Source organism: Littorina saxatilis, linkage group LG12, assembly GCF_037325665.1.
Source record: "Littorina saxatilis isolate snail1 linkage group LG12, US_GU_Lsax_2.0, whole genome shotgun sequence".
Lineage (NCBI taxonomy): Eukaryota > Metazoa > Mollusca > Gastropoda > Littorinimorpha > Littorinidae > Littorina > Littorina saxatilis.
Window position 1 is genome coordinate 82,545,533 of NC_090256.1, and position 21,166 is coordinate 82,566,698.

Here is a 21,166-nt window from a genome sequence, read left to right on the forward strand (position 1 = left end):
TTTTGCAGACATATTTTAAAATAACACAGACAGGCAAAATAACACAGAGAACGACATTCGAGCTTTTATCGCGTCGAGCTTTTGTCGCGTCGAGCATTTGTCCATTCGAGCATTTGTCGTTCGAGCATATGTCGCATCGAGCTTTTGTCGCGTCGAGCATTTGTCCATTCGAGCATTTGTCGTTCGAGCAAATGTCGCGTCGAGCTTTTGTCGCGTCGAGCATTTGTCCATTCGAGCATTTGTCGTTCGAGCATATGTCGCGTCGAGCTGTTGTCGCGTCGAGCATTTGTCCATTCGAGCATTTGTCGTTCGAGATTTTGTCGTTCGAGCTTTTGTCGTTCGAGCTTATGTCGGACACCGCCTTTGTATACAGTATCAATGTGCTCAAGGGCTTGTATCCTGAGTAGTAACTGATCGATCATCCTTTGTAGCTGTACAATATTCCGTGTCAAAACATGATTCATTTCTTTCATTGTCCATGAGGGATCACGAGATATGGGGTTTTGGGCCACATCGTTGGGGTCGACACTGATTTCGCTAAAGCGTGAAGCATTGAATTGAGCCAGTGAGGTGAAAGCCGTGCCAAAGTGGGCCTTTTTGTTTTGGACATGGTTGTAGCTCCTCTTTCGTTGAGTTTTGTAATGTGTTGGCTCGAACATTGTAATTCGCGCAGCACTTACGTCGCCACCTGTCAAGAGGGAGCTTGGTGGAGGACCCTAGGCTAAAAGCAAAATGACTAACAATGAGCTTTGCTATGAGCAGGCTTCTCGCACTGTTGTTAAAGAAAAAAGAAAGGATGACAAAAGCCGCGTCCCTTGACAAAGAGTGAGCCGGCTGAAGCTCACCCTCTAGCGACTTTCACTTCTCTCTCCTGGGGTGTTGCAGGTAGCTTTGTTTCCTCCTTGGGGATGAAGCTACCAGGGGAAGGGATTGTGTTGGAGGTGCGGGTAGAGGGGTAGCCCTCCCGGTGCTTCCCCTTGGACCTCCCTAGTCTAGGACCCTGGGTCTTCGCGAGGTGGCCATTGTGGCGTAATCCCTCCGGACTAGCATAACGTTTCCCTATCCCAAGACCGACCGTGCGTGGTCTATGACCACATCCTCTACGAGGTGACCCTATCAACTAGGCAGCGAAAGCCCCTAGGCGAAACACGGCGGATCTAGAGGAGAGAACCTCGATAAAAAATTTGAGCTGCCATGAAGACGGAGCATGTTGGCTGAGGACAGCGGGCAGACCTTCTGTGCCGACACCCATCTACAGGAGAAAACCAGGCATGCACGCATCAAACCCAACATGGCCAAACCCAACATGGCCACACAAAAAGTGATTGCCCCCTTTTACTGTTAGGAATTCGGGAGGAAATCGTTATTTGAGCACTGACTTCAGTTGGCGATGTAGGCTCGAAGTGCGTTAAAGCAGTCACGCTATGTATGTGGTGTTGATCGTGACTAAATGTTTTTATATTGCTTCACGCGGCTTTTTGGGTTTTTTTGCAGGTGTTTCCCAAACTGATTTGTTGTTTATTTATTTATTTACTTTATTTAATGATGAAAATACGAACCAAACACACACACACACTCACACTCACCACACACCACAACCACACACACACACACACACACACACACACACTCAGTCATGGCACACTGACACACGCACGCACACAACCACACGCACGCACGCTCAGAGATATTTTACGTCATAGTTATCAGCGCAAGGCGCAGCTCTTAATTGTCCTCCAGTAACATAATCATGGTTATCGCACACAGACACTACTGACACTGAGTGGCAGTGCGACGAATTGATCTCAAATCAGCAGTATGCGATTAAAGGGAAACAACTGTCCTTAAAATAGTTCACAGCTTCTTGAGAGTTGTAGACCTTAGACTGAATTGTTTTGATCATGTGATGAACAAAATGGCGGGGTAAACTCAAGCGTTTGCGGTCATAGCACGAACCCGTCAGGTCCCAAAAGCTTTGTACAACCACAAAACAAGCCACACAACTCAAAAAATTATTGAGCTGTACCACTGCTTCTGTTGGAGATGAAACCGGCTGACGAAGGCATCAGTTGTACCTATTCCAGCCGTGAGTACATGTATGAAACTAGCGTTCTGGGCAAACTTCGGTTTGTATTTTTTTTTTGGGGGGGGGGGGGGGGGGGGGGATTCTGTTGCTGTGAAAAAGACCATCCCTCCACTTGAGCATATGCTATGCAAATGGCTTTTACGAATTTATTAATTGCAAAAAGTTCCTGCTCTGCAGTAGCTGGAATTAGCAGTCAGGACATTTTACTGAGTCCAACTCGCAAGTGGAGAGATGGTTTTACTCTTAGGTCTTATCCCATGTAAAAGCTTCGACAGATCTGACATACTGAGCAGAACTGTTAGTTCATGAGAAGAACTGTGCCTTTAAAGTCCCCTGCTCGACTACCCACCCAGCCCCTTAAATTCTTTCCATCCTTCAGTGACAGTGAGATCTATATAAATACGCTTTTTCTTACACAATTAACATGCTTATTCAGAGTGCTCCCACACAGACTTTTGAGTAGACCTCACCTACATTACTAGATATGTATAAAAAAAAAGTCAACATATTTTCTCTCCCATGCAAATCATCTTATGAATCATTCATCAAAATACATTTCAGAATTAATAATATGGTTGTGGCTATATCCACGGGTCCGTGTCTCTAGTCCCCAGGCTATATCCACGTGACTGACGTCATCGTCGCACGAAAAGCCTTGCGTTGGCACTCTTAATATCAAGCGCCATTTTGTTTTTACCACGAAAAAATCAACTCTTTTGACAACCTGGAAACTAAACTGAAAGCCTTACAGGAGTGCACTCATGTGCAACTTTCGAAAAGTTCGTCGAGATCGATTGCAGTCATCAGGAGTATCGCACAAAATATAGATTCCTATTTTTCCCCGAACGGACGTGTTGTCTCAGACGAATGTGATTTGCCTAACAGTCCATGAGACCTCCGTTTCGAGCCTGGCCTCAGTCTTATATTTGTTGTTGTTGAAATAGATTTGTTCACTTATTTTTCCCCCTCTTGACTTTCTTTTCTTTTATTTTGCTCTACTCTTCTTTTCTCCAAAGCATTTCGTTGATAGAGCTGAGATTGCAACACAAATGCACTCCTGCAATCAGTTTTCACCGGTCACAACGGTAGAACGGCAGCCGGCTTTGTTTATATTTTATCACATAAACTCCCCTCTCCTCCCCTTCAAAGTACTGCTAATCGAACTTTGGATCCTGTATTCCACTCATGGAGTGTAACTCGTTATTTAAAAATAAAAGGGAATTTTGACTTTTAAATTTGACAGCTGAAGTCAGTGAACTGAAGTGCCCAACCGAAAGCAGGAAAATATAAGGCGAGAGTAGCGTCCCTTGAGTACGATGACGTCAGTAACGTGGATATAGCATCGAGTCTAGAGACACGGACCCGTGGATATAGCCACAGCCTAATAATATTGCAACTGACAGTGACATGCACTTAAATCAAAATGAATCCAGCATGACACCCCCCACCCCCCCCACACACACACTCAAAACTGTTGATTTATGGTATGTGTACGAGTGCAGGAATGCTACCTTGTAACTAAAGCCTCCTAATATTTGAGAAGATATCAAGTTTTAAAAGGCAGGTAGTCTAAAATCATAAAATGGAGGTGAATAATTTACAGAAAATCTTGAAAAAATAGGGTCTTAAATAAAGTTAAAAGAGGGACATCTTTAATCAGGGGTTCCACTGTAAAGATCATGTGAGGAAAGGAGTTAGCAGATGAGTCATTGTGGGGCAATATTCCACTGTAAAACACAGCCACATAAATAATTCATGCAGTGAAAACTTCACATATATTGATGATCGTAGCATGCGTTGCAGTGCATTAGCACATTATTTATTTTCAAGGGTTTTTGTTTACTCGTGCCATTCACAGTGTACCGGTACTTAAGATTAGAAAAGAATTTGAAAGGTGTAAAGAGAGGATTTCAAAAGCTTCCAATGAAGACAAAGCAGTACAGAAATGTATCTGAATTGATTAGCAGATGATTAACTTTCTGCAGACAAGTTTCTTGATCTCTGCCTATGAATATAATATCACTGTTTCACTCTCAGATTCTTTTTACATTCAGTCAAGTTTTGACTGAATGTTTTAACATAGAGGGGGAATCGAGACGAGGGTCGTGGTGTATGTGTGTGTGGGTGTGTGTGTGTCTGTGCGTGTGTGTGTGTAGAGCGATTCAGAGTAAACTACTAGACCGATCTTTATGAAATTTGACATGAGAGTTCCTGGGAATGATATCCCCGGACGTTTTTTTCATTTTTTCAATAAATACCTTTGATGACGTCATATCCGGCTTTTTGTAAAAGTTGAGGCGGCACTGTCACACCCTCATTTTTCAATCAAATTGATTGAAATTTTGGCAAAGCAATCTTCGACAAAGGCCGGACTTTGGTATTGCATTTCAGCTTGATGGCTTAAAAACTAATTAATGACTTTGGTCATTAAAAATCGGAAACTTGTAATTAAAAGGTTTTTTTTTAAACGATCCAAAAACATTTTCATCTTATTCTTTGTCATTTTCTGATTCCAAAAACATATACATATGTTATATTTGGATTACAAACAAGCTCTAAAAATTGAAAATATAAAATTTATGATTAAAAATAAATTAATTTTCCAAAATCGATTTAAAAACAATTTCATCTTATTCCTTGTCGGTTCCTGATTCCACATATAGATCTGATATGTTTGGATTAAAAACACGCTCAGACAGTTAAAACGAAGAGAGGTACAGAAAAGCGTGCTGCTATGCAGCAGAGCGCAACCACTTCCGCGCTTCTTCTTCTTCTGCGTTCGTGGGCTGTAACTCCCACGTACACTCGTGTTTATGCACGAGTGGAATTTTACGTGTATGACCGTTTTTACCCCGCCATTAAGGCAGCCATACGCCGCTTTCGGAGGAAGCATGCTGGGTATTTTCGTGTTTCTATAACCCACCGAACTCTGACATGGATTACAGGATCTTTTCCGTGCGCACTTGGTCTTGTGCTTGCGTGTACACATGAAGGGGGATAAGGCACTAGCAGGTCTGCACATAAGTTGACCTGGGAGATCGGAAAAATCTCCACACTTAACCCACCAGGCGGCCGCAGCCGGGATTCGAAACCACTTCCGCGCTAAACAGGGTCGTTAATTTCACCGCCCTTTGTACGAGCGGCGGACTATACGGTCATTGGGAAAAAATGCAGTGCGTTCAGTTTCATTCTGTGAGTTCCACAGCTTGACTAAATGTAGTAATTTCGCCTTACGCGCCTTTTTTTCTTTCAGTATGTTCTCTTAATCAGGCAAGGTAAAGTACATGGTTCTGCTGTTTAGGACTGCAGACAGTTTGAGAACTTTGTTTGGAAAGTGAGGGAATCTCAAAATGATAAATTTACAGACATTACGGTTACACAAATACAGACAAGAAAGAATACCGGCACGGTTGGCCTAGTGGTAAGGCGTCCGCCCCGTAATCGGGAGGTCGTGGGTTCGAACCCCGGCCGGGTCATACCTAAGACTTTAAAATTGGCAATCTTAGGTGGCTGCTCCGCCTGGCGTCTGGCATTATGGGGTTAGTGCTAGGACTGGTTGGTCCGGTGTCAGAATAATGTGACTGGGTGAGACATGAAGCCTGTGCTGCGACTTCTGTCTTGTGTGTGGCGCACGTTAAATGTCAAAGCAGCACCGCCCTGATATGGCCCTTCGTGGTCGGCTGGGCGTTAAGCAAACAAACAAACAAACAAACAAAGACAAGAAAGAATAAAGAGGAAAAGTCGTTAAGGAAGCAAGTCCTAAAACACAGGGCCTTGCAATATTATTGAAAAAGCTTCTCTGGATCATATTCTGTTGACAAAAAAGTATAGGGAGAACACATTTTTGAGGGTGTCAAGTTTGGTTGTACTCATGCAGTGCAATCTGTCTTTGTACACATGTGTGTTATCACCTTCCGGATGGATCTCGTACTCATAACATTTAACCTGTTATCAGGAGAGATCACATGTGTGACCTGCAGTTCAAATGAGTGTTACAGAAAAGGTATATTATCTATGAGATCAAGGACAAGGTCAATTAAGCTAGGGTATTTGCCAAATCATAAGGATTAGGGTATTCTGTACAGACCATAGTGTTCTCTACTAGGTTAAGATCGCCATGGTACAGACATTAACATTTTATGTATGCTCAAAAGTAATCAGTCAATCAGCCAGTCAATTGATTATCAGTCACTGAGTCAGTCAATAAGTAAATAGAGGAATTTTGTCATACATAAAAGCTCAGCAGCAATGTAAGCATGCTAACCAATGGTTGTTTTCTGCACATGTTGTGAATTATAAGGTTCAAAATGACTGATAAACTAGGTCTGGGTTAAACTTTGTTTGCTTTGTGTTTTGTGTGTGTGTGGATTTGTCCGTTTGTTCATTGCTTTGTGCTTATTGCGTGATGTTTTCTGGATTATAGTGGTGCATTGTTTGTGTATGTGTGTGTGTGTGTGTTTGCGTGTGTGTGTGTGTGAGAGAGAGAAATAGAGAAAGAGGGAGAGAGAGTCATGATTAGACTTCCGTTCAGTATCATTATCATTATTGATTTTACTTTTGAGTACTGATTAATTTGATAAGAACTTTGGACAAGGATGTACTAATAATCTGGTAATGTCACATGGTATTTTGATCCTTTGATAATGCTATCACCTGACGCTGAGTAACAGGGATTTGTTTTATTTGTGTTTTTTCTGCTGCTCTCCCCCGGCCCCCCCCCCCCCCTCTCTCTCTCTCTCTCTCTCTCTTTCTCTCTCTTTCTCTCCTCTCTCTCTCTCGTCGTAGTGTATGTGTGTGTCTGTGTGTGTGTGTGTGTGTAGAGCGATTCAGAGTAAACTACTGGACCGATCTTTATGACATTTTTCATGAGAATTCCTGGGTATGATATCCCCAGAAGTTTTTTCATTTTTTCGATAAATGTCTTTGATGACGTCATATCCGGCATTTTGTAAAAGTTGAGGCGGCACTGTCACACCCTCATTTTTCAATCAAATTGATTGAAATTTTGGCAAAGCAATCTTCGACGAAGGCCGGACTTTGGTATTGCATTTCAGCTTGGAGGCTTAAAAATTAATCAATGACTTTGGTCATTAAAAATCTGAAAATTGTAATTAAAATTATTTTTTAGAAAACGATCCAAAACTACGTTTATCGTATTCTTCATCATTTTCTGATTCCAAAAACATATAAATATGTTATATTCGGATTAAAAACAAGCTCTGAAAATGAAAAATAAAAAAATTATGATTAAAATAAAATTTCCGAAATCGATTTAAAAACAATTTCATCTTATTCCTTGTCCGTTCCTGATTCCAAAAACATATAGATATGATATGTTTGGATTAAAAACACGTTCAGAGAGTTAAAAAGAATAGAGATATAGAAAAGCGTGCTATCCTCCTCACCGTAACCGCTAACGCGCTTTTCTGGATTGTTAATTTCACTGCCTTTGCCACGAGCGGTGGACAGACGATGCTACGAGTGTACGGTCTTTCGGAAAAAATGCAATGCGTTCAGTTTCATTCTGTGAGTTCGACTGAGCTTGACTAAATGTTGTATTTTCGCCTTACGCGACTTGTTTATATTTTGAGCTTGTCTGGGCTTTGTGTTTTACCCCTTTATATTTGGCTTTTTTAAATGTAGTCAAGTTTTGACTAAAAGTTTTTAACATAGATTGGGAATCGATACAAGGGTCGTGTTGTATGTGTGTGTGTGTAAATAGAATTACTATATCAAAGAACTCGACACAGTTATATTTGTTGTTGTTAAAAAAGATACATCTTTTTACAGCATATAGCCAATATGCAGTACATGTACTAGCGGTTTGGGAAGGAGAACAGAATAAGGAGGTTGGGTTATCAGTGAGGCGTGATTTATAATCGTTTTCCTTATTACTTTTATTGCTATTAATAAATACTATTGACCTTATTCTGTGTGTTTTGGGGATAAATATTTGTGTTGTTTGTTTTTCTTTCTGTTTTTGTTTCTGTCTTTCATAACCGGGAATTTCTTTCTCTTATTGTTTTCACACATTATTGTTTCCGTGATATTTGAAACAAGAGAACTGTTACTAAGCTGAAATGCTGGCATGTTGAACATTCATGCTTGCTTAATGTTTGTTCAGCCCCGAACAATATTCTGTGTTAAGTCTAGACTGCTGCACCCTGTTGTATAATTATCTATCCAACGTCATTAGAGTTCATGTGACGGTTTAATCAGCACAGAAAATCTCAGTGTATCATGAACCGCAGTATCATAGTAGCTTTATCAGGGGGAACTTGCAAACAAACGTTAGCATTACAACGTACGTTCTCGTTGTGAATGCACAAACCATCTGTGAGAATATGCTCGTGAATTTATGCAGCAGATAGACCACATGCATGTTACGATGTAAAATTAATCAATCGGTATGTGTGTCATCCACCTCCGGGTTAATTCTCACTATCGCTTAGTATCAGAACATTCACTTGTGTGCATCAGGATCAACCGTGATCAACGCTTTCAAGTGATAGGGAGAGAAGTTAAGTGGGTGTTACAAGAGTGATTCCGATGATTATACCCAGCTTCTCAATGACCTTGATGTCCCGGTGTGATCAAAAGTGTTTAGTGTTTGCACATCACTCCAAGTCTTCAGTGCACTCACTACAGAACGTTTTAGGGGGTTGCTTCTGTAGAGTTCCTCAGAAAGTGCCTTCCAGTGCCAGTCTGCGCAGCTGTGGAAGTTTGAGTAACAAGACTTGGACGCACTCGTCATCTCCTCGTCCGTTAGTTATGGATGAAATTGACGAGGTAGGGTAGGTGGGAGAGTTGTGATGTGGTGTGGCGGTTGTTGAAGTGATGTGGATATGGAAGGGTGTGGAGGTGGATTGATCTGGATTGACAGGGGCAGGGGTGGCTGGTGTGTGTGTGTGAGTGTGTGTACACCTGAATGTGTGTGTACGTGTGTTTGTGTGTAAAGCCCGCTACTAACTACAGCCGAACTAGGTCGCCGAACGTTCGGCGAACGTTACACCGTGCCTGGTTCGGTGTACTAACTAGCGGCGAAATGTATCGGCGATACCGGTCTTATGATCAAGAAATATCACGTGAGAAGACTCATGATCGGTTGACAGCGTTATAGCCGTCAGTATCGTCACTCTTCGAGGATGCAGATACAAAAATATTCAACCAATGAAAAGTCAGTTCGCCGATGAAGCGCCGAACGTTTGCAGGATTGTATCGGCGAACCGTACCGCTGCAACAAAAAAACAGGGGAATCGCCTGATTTGATGACGTCGCCGAACTACTCACTGTTCGGCTGTAGTTAATAGCAGGCTTAAGAGAGAGAGAGAGAAAGGAATAGAACTAAACTTTTTCCTGAGGGTAACAGAGTAAGCAATGTAATCATTAGAGAGAGAAGGGGGGGGGGGGGGCGGGGGATGCTTACAAAGATTGAAAATGTGGTCAGATACACACACACAGGCACACAAAAATAAACACATGCTCTCTTTCTGGGTAAGTTTGTTTGAACTGTTGTGCACTGTTTATTTAAACCTAATTCTGTAATAACAGATTGTTTGCCTCGACATGGCTGAGAATTTCCTCTGCTGATAGTTTTGTGAGGAGCATTTAATTTCATGGGCCTTGTAATTGTCACGTGTTGATGAATATATTAAATCATTTGTCCTGGGGCTTTTACGTTTGAATTCATTTTTGGTAAGACTTACTTCTCTGTGTCTAATGTTTGGTCCGTTAACCTAACTGTGCAAAACATTATTGCAACAACTTGCGTACCCCAACTGAAGAACTCACTGCCATATCCTTTCATTGAAACTTTCTACGCCATTTAAGGCACTCAACTTGGCTTTCTGGCACGCTTTTCGGATCAAATATATTTTTAACAGGGTACTGTGAACGCCGCTTAAAAATAAGGGTACATGACTACTCCCAAAATCGACCTGACAAAAAAGGTAAGGTACCAATTCAAAAATCGTCGAAAATTCAGAATGAACACAATCTTGACAACTTTTACATGCTAAGAGGAAGTCAAATCAATGAACTGTCCAGATCAGACTGTTTTGTGTAGCTGTCTTGCATAATTTTCTTATGTTATACTATTCCTTCCTACTAAAGTCTTACTGATGCTGGTGTTGATCGCATCATGGTTTGTCAAAAACAAGAGTTTTTTGCATCAATTTTGAGGTGTACCAACTACCATGTCAAAAAGCACTGTATTTCAGCAATGAACCAGTGGATTGCTCTGAGACTTTCAGGACCTTATGCATACAAACAAGACGTTCTTCGGGTACAATTTTGGATTAGTACAGATATTTTGCAGGTGTTCTGCAATGCTCCAGAAAGAGTTATAAAACCCGGATTAAAACAAGGGGGAGGGGAGCTGTTGGGCCTTAAAAAGTCGGTTCAGCTGTAAAAGCCTGGCCAGACCTGTGATGGTGTACTGATCACTTTCATGAGAATTAAGAAATTAGGTTCCTTTAAAGCAGTGGCAATTTAATTATGACACATTTTCATTGTCCTTTTCTGTCTCAGGGGATGTTCAACGTGGAGAGTGCTGTGCGACAGCTGAAGCCAGACTACATCCTGCAGCACGTGCTGGAGGCCGAGGAACGCCAGTGGTCCAAGGTCCACCTGGGTCTGGATCATAACGATGATTCCTCCTCCACCCCAACCTCCTCCTCTCCCCACACCTCCTCTGGCAGCTTTGAGCAGCATGACCCGGGAGTTGTCTTGCTCAGGTGAGTCTTGGGCTTCGCTGCGTCTGAAGATGTAATGCAGTACTGTTCCCCGACACAGAGCAAAATAGGTCTGTTGGACCTGGATTCAAATTCTGATAAACAAAAGGAAGTAAGCGCTCTAAATGCATACGACATGTGTAATAGAGTAAGTGAGAGTTATTCGGAACCGTTCTCCTGGCACCTGAGAGAATAACAAGCATTGAAATAAGCAAGCGACTTGCATCTTCAATTTTTTTTCAACTTTCATTTTACTTGCATGGATTCAAAATATATATCGGTCAGAATGTCCTGACCGGAAACAATTGTGGTGTCAAAAGCCGTCCCACCTACTTGTCAAAGCTATTGGACATTTGACCGGCCTGTGGTCGGAAATATGCGTCAGATCAAAAAAGTGTGCCGAAGACTGAGGCCTTGCAACAACACTGGTAATGTCGATGCCTGAAAGTAAGAAAGGATTACAATGAAAAAGGGAGAGGGACGTGTGTGTTTGAACAGGGGGCTGTACATTAAACTACACTGTTGTTGTGTTGCTACTGCTAGAGTTTAGGTATTTACAACTGAAGATGTGAGAATCATGCATTCACAGCAGTTTTAACGATACCATAATTGTTAAAGTGGTACAGGATGAAATGGCTTGATTTTATCCAGAACAGATTTCATCACAACTATTTCAGGCATGATTAAATGGCTTGATTTTATTCATCACAAATATTCCAGGCATGGTACATCGATGCGAAAGATCCACAACTACTTCAGTCAACTGGAGCTCAGAAAATGCTGTCTCCATCTTGCTGGACGCAAGTCCACATTCCAGTCCATGCGTGTGGTGAGAATACTTTCTTGGTTGTTAGTGTCTGCATCTATCTGTCTGTCTTTGTTTTTCTCTTCTTTTTTTGGAGTGCTTCTTACATAGATGTAAATCTTTTGCAGGTAAGAAGAGCATTAGATATGCATTCATGTCAGGCTGTATCTATCTCTCTCTCTACTCTCTCTCTCTCTCTCTTTCTCTCTCTCTCTCTCTCTCTCTCTCTCTCTCTCTCTCTCTCTCTCTTTTTTTATTTTGTTATACCTTTCCCCATTGTTTTTTTTTGTTTTGTTCTATAAATTCTTCATATTTGTTCTTTGTTTCATGTGTGTATTATAGTAGGGACTAGCTGTAAGAAAGGACCATATGGACCTAATGCTATCATCCCTCGGTAATAAAGTTTTCGAGTTCTCTCTCTCTCTCTCTCTCTCTCTCTCTCTCTCTCTCTCTCTCTCTCTCTCTCTCTCTCTCTCTCTCTCTCTCTCTCTCTCTCTCTCTCTCTCTCTCTCTCTCTCTCTCTCTCTCTCTCTCTCTCTCTCTCTCTCTCTCTCTCTCTCTCTCTCTCTCTCTTCATTTTATTTTGCAGGTAAAATGAAGAAAAACAAATTAATTCATGAAGTTTAGACATTTTTTTACTGGGTTCAATTAAAATGTTAGTTTTCATTCTCTCCTGTTCGTGCTACCCATACTTGGTTAAACAAGTGTTTTTCTACCACTTTTCAGGTTCATGCTTCAAACAACAGCGTTGATGATGGTAAGCTTTTTAAACACATTTATATCTATTTGTACAGACTTGATTAAAAAGCTGTAAACAACCAGTATGCACGGTTAAGAAAACTGAGCTGGTAAGCTTTTTAAACACATTTATATCTATTTGTACAGACTTGATTAAAAAGCTGTAAACAACCAGTATGCTCGGTTAAGAAAACTGAGCAAAACCGCTTTAAAGACTTGACATACAGCACAGGTAAAATGAGGCCGAAAAGTCACAACATTTTGACCATGAAAATAAGTTGATCAGCTAATTATATTTTCTGAAGCTTTATAACTAACAGGCAGTTGAGTTGAGTTATTATGAGAGAAAACAAGTCGCGTAAGGCAAAATTACTACATTTAGTCAAGCTGTGGAACTCACAGAATGAAACTGAACGCACTGCATTTTTTCACAATGACCGTGGTGCGCCGCTTGTGCATAACGGAGTGAAACTGACGAGCCTGTTCAGCGCGGTAGTGGTTTCGCTGTGCTGCATAGCACGTCGTTTTAACTTTCTGAGCGTGTTTTTAATCCAAACATATCATATCTATATGTTTTTGGAATCAGGAACCGACAAGGAATCAGATGAAATTGTTTTTAAATCGATTTCGGAAATTTAATTTTGATCATAATTTTTATATTTTTAATTTTCAGAGCTTGTTTTTAATCCAAATATAACATATTTATATGTTTTTGGAATCAGGAAATGATGTAGAATAAGATGAACGTAAATTTGGATCGTTTTATATAAAAAAAATGTATTACAATCTACGCAAAAAAAATTATTTTGTACTTTTTTTCTGTTTTAAGATGTTTTGACCAATTAGTTGGCTGTTGCGCTGAAAAGACGTTTTCCGATTTACCGGAAGCGCGCGTGTTCTCAGCATTGAGTCTTTGTTCTTAGACTTTGTTCGTCCAGCGTCTGCGTGGCAACTTGTGATTGAAGTGAAACATGGAAAAGAAAAAAAGAGTGCGAGACTCAGATAGTGAAGAGGAGACACTAGCTCTGTCACCAAAGAAGAAGAAAACGGCACAACAGTGCTGGAAGTCCAGTTATTCTCAAGACAACCTGGAGATCGTAAAATCCAGCAAAGGAGACCTTTGACCTTTGAACTATCGTTACAGCTTACTACTGAAACATTTTAAAAACTACTGAAATTTGGTTTGTTTACTACTGATGAGCGTTTTGAGTGTGCACAGGTCTGTTATAATAATCTAAGACCACACATTAAAGTAAAATGTCATGAGTTTTTTCTTCGTGATTTCAGGAAGTGCCAAAAGATCCGCAGCACCACAGTCTTTTGTCACACACCTAGAAGACAAGGTCAGCATTGATCTCTGTGTGAAAATCCTTCTGTGAATGTATTGTATTGTCAATAACAAACGTTCCAACAACCTACCTTTCTTGTTTTTTTATTCTGAATTAAATTACATATTCTTACCCCAATTCTCATAAATGCATTGACTTCAATCTCACATGCTAGATGTCGAAAAACTACTCAAATTACCTGCCCAGGCAAAATCTGAGCTCTCCCCATCCCAGGTTTTTTTACCCGGGCATGCCATTCGACACTGTCTCTTGGAAGGTTCGTCCTTCACAGGAGAGAATAGAGAGGCTTTTGGCTCTTATCACTGCCAGACTGGCACAAGAGCAGACCTCTGCGAGGTCCTTAGCCTTGATTCTCGGTCAGACGGAATCGATGGCTATGCTGGCCCTCTAGTCTTTCCTCAAGTCTCTTTGGGACTCGGCCTCACAGGTCTGGGACAAGAGGGTCCTCCTCCAGGATGGGTTCCTCCACGCGAGTAGGTGGCTGGAATCCAATTGGATCGCTTAGGGCCTTTTCCCTAGCTTTGTTCCCCCCCCTGACTTAGACCGCTTCATGGATGTGTCTCTGTCTGGATGGGAGCCTACATTGGCAATTACAGTCTTGGGGCTGTGGATGTAGACTCAACTCCTTGGGCATCTTAATTGCCTGGAGTTAGGAGCAGTAGCTCTCAGTCTACTAGCCTTTCTTTGTGGCTACATTCAGGCATGTCCGGTTGCATACGGACAATATTTCTGTTGCTTCCTATGTGAACTAGCAGGGAGGAGCAAGTTCTCGCTCCCTGTCAGAGTTTACGGGATTCTGATTTGGTTTCTTTCACAATAAATCAATTTCTCAGGGGAATATCTCCCCGGCCGGCTCTATAATCTGGCCGACTCGCTCAGCAGGACCTCTCAGGGCTTGCACATGGGTTGGGTCATCTGCATACAGGGCTGGAGGTTGTGCTGTTTGTGTTACAGATCGTGGGTTTTGACTCTGGTCTTGGTGCATGAAGCACATAGGTCCTCCACTTTCTCTGTGTATGCCCCTCATTGGCCTCCTTGGCCAATTGGCGTATAGAGCCGGGGTGCAACTCCTTAGCGCCCCTCTCTCAATCCAGGTGGTTAATCACCTCTGTTTCTTTTTTGGCTCTGGGCAGCTTGGCCTCTTCTTGGAGGTTCCAGCGTCTCGGCTATCTCAGCTACTTTGAAACAATTAGGCCTCTCTTCTGATGTTCATGGCGCTTTTGCGGACATGATCAAAGGACCTTGTTTTAAGAGGTTTAGAGGCGTCCCCTTGTATAACGAGTAGGACTTTGTTCTTCTTACTCTGGGCCTCAGCCCCGGAGGGCAGTGAGGCACATGCGTTGTTGGGGGTTACCGGAGGATGTAGCCTTGGAACTTATAGTTCCGTTTTTTCACGTTTTTTCGGCCAGATTTCCTTGAATCAAAAACCTGGTCAATCTCCTCTGGTGTTTAATTCCCTCCTCTCGGGAGGATTTTTCGCTCCGGGCGATTTGGATTTTCTAATTGTCTGGTTAGAGTTTTAAAATCCTTTTTAATTTGCGCTCAGTCGATTGGAACTAAGAGCCAAAAGCTCATGTTCTTATCTCTTTACACTGTAGGTCCTCCCTCGGTTCCTTTACAGGTGTTCAGGAGTCCAGAGCCTGGGGTTTCAATAGTACATTTTCATTTGATTAATATACTTACCCAATTCTCATAGTTAATACCCTCCCATCCATCCCTGCTACTTAATTTCCTACGGGTTTTTGAGAAGTCTCGAATGATTATTCCGGATGCTGGCGCTCATGTGGTGCGCGGTGGGTTATGGGTAACCAGGTGGGACAGGGCATAGCAACGGCTATGGCGTCTGTTTTTAGCTTGGTTACCACCCTTGCAAGGGCAGGTAATTTGAGTACTTTTTCGACATCTAGCATGTGAGATTGAAGTCAAGGCATTTATGAGAATTGGGTAAGTATATTAATCAAATGAAAATTTACTATTGAAATTTTCCATTTTGGAACGTTTGCAGTCTCTTTGTTTTTTGATTTTTTCCTTCTGTATAATAATGTTCAATGTTCACAAATGATCCACACACTTGGATAAATTGTTTTAAATTCAAAATGCAGAGTTAAGTTCGCATTTAAAGTTTTCATCTCTCAAAAGTTTCCCTTTGAAGAACGAATCTTACTGGTAGAAGTATGTCTTTAACGGAATTATGAAAGAATGGTAAGAATAGCTGAATGGTAGTAATGTCAAAGTGTGAGGTTTATGGTTGATTTGTTTTGTGTTATGTTGGGTTTCTACTGAGTTATCTTGGAAGCTGAGATTTTAAAGCAAAAATTGTAACCGGCATGCAACTAACTGATTTAATAAGAATAAATTTGTCAAGGATTTATAAAAGCATAATTAATGTTCATAATTTAACATTGTCTGAACAGTTTCTGAGATGTGTGACACTCACAATGCTGAACCAATGGACGAATTCCGGAAATAATTCTGTCGGGGTTGCATGGGTTGAAGACTGAATTATCCCCCTTGCTTTTAGTGAGACCAAATTAAGATGCACAGGCCAGTCACTATAGCAACAGGTGTGTCTGAAACACTCACGTGAACAGGGAGCATGTGTGGATTGTTTGTCCCACTAAAAGCAAAGGTATTCACTGTTTCACTCTTCATTTTGAAACATCATTTATTAAGCTTCCCTTGTGATTCTGTGGTGCAAGTTTATTATTATCTGTGTAAATTCCTTTCCAGGAGCTGCGAGCGTTCAAGCATGCCTTCCTGTGTGCGGCCTACCCTGTGCTCGCCGCTCCAGACCCTCCCTCCCCCTTCTCCCCCTCCCCTGTTAACCCCCAGAGCGACCCTGGACCCCCCAACCACCGTACCGCAGATGTTCAAAATTCTTCAACAGGCACAGCCACCCCTTACTCCCTGCACGACAGTGGATTGGAGGAATCAGAGGACTTAGCGTTCATTCCGTCAGAATCCATCTGCGCTCACCTGCAGAGAGCCTTTCATCTGACCGATGAGAAGTTTCGAGATTATCGTCATCTGATCAACAAGACGTACGTCAGGAAATCAGCTCAAAAGGTGAGGTAGCTAGGGGATTTAGTCGTTCAAGGGTTTTGTTTGTTCTGTTGATTGTGCTGCCCTGTTCCCTTGGAGTCTTGTTACTTGTGGTCCTACTCCCAGCTCTTACTGTACAGTTTATGACTCAAGACTCAAGACTCAAAAGTTTTTTGTCCTTATAAAAACAAGGAAAATTGCCATGCAGTGTCAGGCGATCACAGACATACAGTGGAGTCCAGCTATAACGAACCTGGGTATAACGAAATCCCGCTTTTAACGAACTGCCATTGATTTCCCGGCAGACAGCCTTCTATTTCTTACTTGTTACTTTTCGGCTACAACGAACCTTTTGAACTCATTTGCATAACGAACCCCTCTTATAACAAACACGTTTTCATCGCCCCAGAGCCGTTTTGTCTCTAAAAGTCACAAGGCTACAACGAACTGATGTCAATAATTGTCTCCAAAGACAAAAATACACAAACACAAGTGCACATCGCGTGATGAGCGAACTCTGAACAAACAGCGGGAGGTGCACGGAACAGCCACCGCCGCTGTGTTTTCATTATTCCAATCAGCTGCTAAGCTATGACTGTGCTCTAAAAAGTCACAAGGCTACAACGATCTGCCTGTGAGGCGAGATCAAAGGCAGGTCCATTGTGATAGCTGGGTGGCCTTGTTTATAGACACTGACCTTCTTCCCAGGGGTCATTGACCCAGTTTTAGCTATGAGAGGTGGTTCCCCTTTCATATGAGAGAGGAAACACTTCCTGCACCCGGGTCAGTGACCGAGTTTAAAGGCACAGTAAGCCTCCCGTAAACCATCACAGAGCTCCCCGAGCGTCTACATACAGTACAAGCATACTTCCATTTGAACGCTCACCGAACGGGAACATCCTGGCTGCTTTCTGTCGAGCGTGAGAAATTTTCAAAGAATTTATTTTCGTGGACTTGCTCCTCTACAACAATGGCGCCTCGTTTTGGTGCTGGACGGCTGTTATGAATATTCACTACCGGAAATCACGCCCGGACAGTAAGCCTTCCGTAAACCATCACAGATACTGTTAGGATTTTACACACAGTACAAACACCCTTCCATTTGAACGCTCACCAAACGGGAACATCCTAGGTGCCCCCTATGTAAAGAGCGAGCAATTTTTAAAGAATTAATTTTGCAGATTGTCTCGAACACTTTTTGGACCCATCCTGAACTTAGGTCAAAAATGAGTTACTAATGCCTTCGGGTCTCATTCTATCGATGTAAACTGGCGATAGCCGTGGATCGATGATTATCAGAATGTTTTTGGACCGTGGTGCGTTTTTGCGCTAGACCTAACTTTTAAAATCTAAATAATAAATTGACAGCTTGTTACACAAACATTCTTTAATCATAAAAGAATTCTTTTTTCATCAAGACAAGATCAGTACAATTCGAAGTTGTGAAAGTTTGAAAAAAGAAAAGCCCGGAAGCAGGGTCACGCAAGGGTCGTACGTAGCAGACGACGGTTTATGCATATCGCCGTTCCTCTCAACAGTCAAAAGCCATCGCTAGAGTTCTTGTGAACCACAGCCGTTTGTTTCGTGCATAAAAACGTGCAATTGTAAATAAGCTCACATCGAGTCACATTCAAATGACTAACTGACGACTACATTGTGAAAAAGGGAAACTGGATCACACGGGTTCACGATGGCTCAGGGAAACCACGCAAAAATAAATTCTTTGAAAATTGTTCGCTCTTTACGGAAGGCACCTAGGATGTTCTCAATCGGTGAGTGTTTAAATGAAAGGGTGTTTGTACTGTGTGTAAAAGCCTGACCGTATCTGTGATGGTTTACGGGAGGCTTACTGTGCCTTTAACCTATGGGGAGTTTAACCTATGGGGCGGTCTCTTTGATGTCTTGAGAGGAAACTTGGCCAGGGTAGTACATGCACCAGAACTGGTGGACACCATGAAATCGGAGATTGATCAGAATGTACATGTACATGCTTTTACACGACTTTTTCAATTTTACTTCTAAAATTGTGACAGTAAAGTGAACATTTGAACTTATGCCTCTGTGGATTATATTATGAAGCTGTTGAAAACATGCAGAGATTGTACTCTCCAAGGAAAGATCGATGGGACGATCATTTGAAGGTGAGTGGGAAAACTTGTCTTAAGGCCATTTAGGGTTGAAAACTCTACAGCGAATTACTGACCTAACGAACTAAAATGTATCTCCCTTGAGATTCGTTGTACCCGGACTCCACTGTAAAATACATCACATTTACTAAGAATTAAGGATTGCACTTAAAACTACCAACACTAAACCGTATCACATTTACTAAGACACACATTACAGTAATATTTGTTTGTTTTAAAGTGTCTCTTACATTTTGTGACAAGATTTTGTATATTGCAAACACAAGTTCTTATCACAAGTCGAGGAAACAATTTCTGAGTAAGATGTCAGTACGCTGTGTCTTTACTGAGAATCTGTTGCTGGTATACGTGTCCAATCTGAAAAAAGGGAGTTCTGTGTCAAGATGCCTTTACTGTATTCCATTGTTAAAAAACAAGAGATATATCTTTAACTTTGTTTTTATTATTTAACTTTGTTCATCTCACCACAGTCACTTTGTTGTTTAGATTTAGTATTCCATTGTATTTTATACTCATCACTTATTTTCTTTTGATCTTGAAGTGTTTTCTTTTCTATGTGGGTTAATTTTTGCATGAGGAATCAAGTAACGTTTTGTTTGTTTTTGTTATGCATGCAAATGGGAAACCATGTTGAATTGTTATATATCATACTTGATTTATCTTTTCACATGGAAAATCCATAAATATTTCCTTTGTTTTTGTTTTCATGTCTTTATCAGTTTATGGGAAACAGCTATGTACGCTTGTTATCATACTTGGTTTTAGGAGCCTAGCTTTTGTTATCTTTCAGTTTGATGTAGCGCGTGAGGTAAGCTGGAGTATGTTTACCGTGCTGTTCTTTTATCGTATCTTTATCAACCAACTGACCCATTATACGGTTAACGAATTTGCACCACTGATAGTGATAGTTTATCTGATCAACCTTTTAATCCTGTGCCACTTGACCTGGTGTTGTACTGGTGAATGTTGTCTTCATCAATTTGTTGTTTTGATAAATCAGTTGGTTTTTTGTGTGTTTTCTTTCTGTTGTTGATTTTCCTTTTGCTGTTCCTCAGAAATCGACCCCTTTTTTGCCATTCAACCCTCAGGGGTGGGACTCTCTTGTGATGAAAAACGAGGAAAATCTTTTTTTCTTGGGGGGTTTGGGGGCATGCTGCCCCAAAATTTTGATAAATGGTACATTAAAATCTGTGCAATCTGGTGCATTCTGAGACTAAAATTCAATTAAATTACATATTCTTACTCCGAGTCACATATTTAGCATTGACGCAGTCGAGATGCTAGGTAAACTGAAACGCTATCCCGTCTATAGTATAAGGGAAGCAACCCAAGCTAAAAAAGTAGCAAGCTTGCTACCCTGGGTTGCCTCCCGTAGCGTGTCACGCCACAGATCTCGTACCCAGTACGAGACACCCACATTCGACATCTTTCAGCCAGAGAGACAGGTCGTGCTGATTTCGCTCCTAGGCTGTTGTTTGCTGTCTGCTTGACACCCACCGGCCTTGGCTCCCCGTCTGCTCATTGCTGTTTCTAGCGGTGAGATCGTTTCATTTTGTTGTTGTTTGCATTGCCATTCTGCTGAGAATTTTCTCGTCCGCGGACTTGTGAATTTTACTCGGTAGTTTGTTGCTGTGGCCGCCATTTGGTCGCCATTTTTCGCTTACACGTGGTGTTTTTCGCTGGTTAGTTTGGGTCCGTGCTCGGACTTTTAGCGTTGACCAGTAGCACTATTACCTCCTTGTAACTTGTACTTTGTGCTAGTTTATTCTGCTGAAATTTTACGTCCTAGAGACTTGTGTATTTTCAGTAGTCTGTTTTTCTTGCGCGACAGCATGTCGGATAGTGAGAAAAAGAGAGCGGCTAAGGCCGAGAGTAAGGGCAAAGGCCCTGGCAAACCTAAGTCCTCGGCTTCTACTTCTTCGGCTAGGAACCCCACGGTTCACGTTTCTGACCCGAAGACTAACTTCGTTTTTTCGGTGCCCATTTCGGCGCCGGAGGAAACTTCGTCTGGCTCGCGGGCGGCGGGCGTTTCTACTACCACGTCCGTTTTGACCCCGGTACCTGTGCCGGAGGCTGGCACTCTTGTGGCTAGCATTTTGTCCTCTTTGCTTCCAGAAATTCGGATGCTCGTGCGTTCAGAGATGGCGCGGACGGACCCTGTTTCCAGCTCTGCCTCCCTCCCGGGGGTGTGCGACCCTCGGTCGTTGGCTTCCTGTGTTCCTGCTGTTTCCGGTTCACCTGTCCAGCCTGCTGGCTTCGGCGTTGGT

General features: G+C 42.0%; 1 protein-coding gene across 1 annotated transcript in view; it reads left to right on the top strand.

The window, feature by feature from the left end:
* The first annotated feature begins 1,790 nt into the window (after nucleotides 1-1,790).
* LOC138981607 (uncharacterized) overlaps nucleotides 1,791-21,166 on the top strand; it is a 70,272-nt gene continuing 50,896 nt past the window's right edge. The window contains exons 1-6 of the mRNA XM_070354579.1: nucleotides 1,791-2,086; nucleotides 10,616-10,821; nucleotides 11,539-11,647; nucleotides 12,350-12,380; nucleotides 13,649-13,704; nucleotides 16,441-16,776. Coding sequence (XP_070210680.1) covers nucleotides 10,619-10,821; nucleotides 11,539-11,647; nucleotides 12,350-12,380; nucleotides 13,649-13,704; nucleotides 16,441-16,776 — 735 coding nt within the window. The 5' untranslated portion in view covers nucleotides 1,791-2,086; nucleotides 10,616-10,618. The remainder of the gene's footprint in view (nucleotides 2,087-10,615; nucleotides 10,822-11,538; nucleotides 11,648-12,349; nucleotides 12,381-13,648; nucleotides 13,705-16,440; nucleotides 16,777-21,166) is intronic.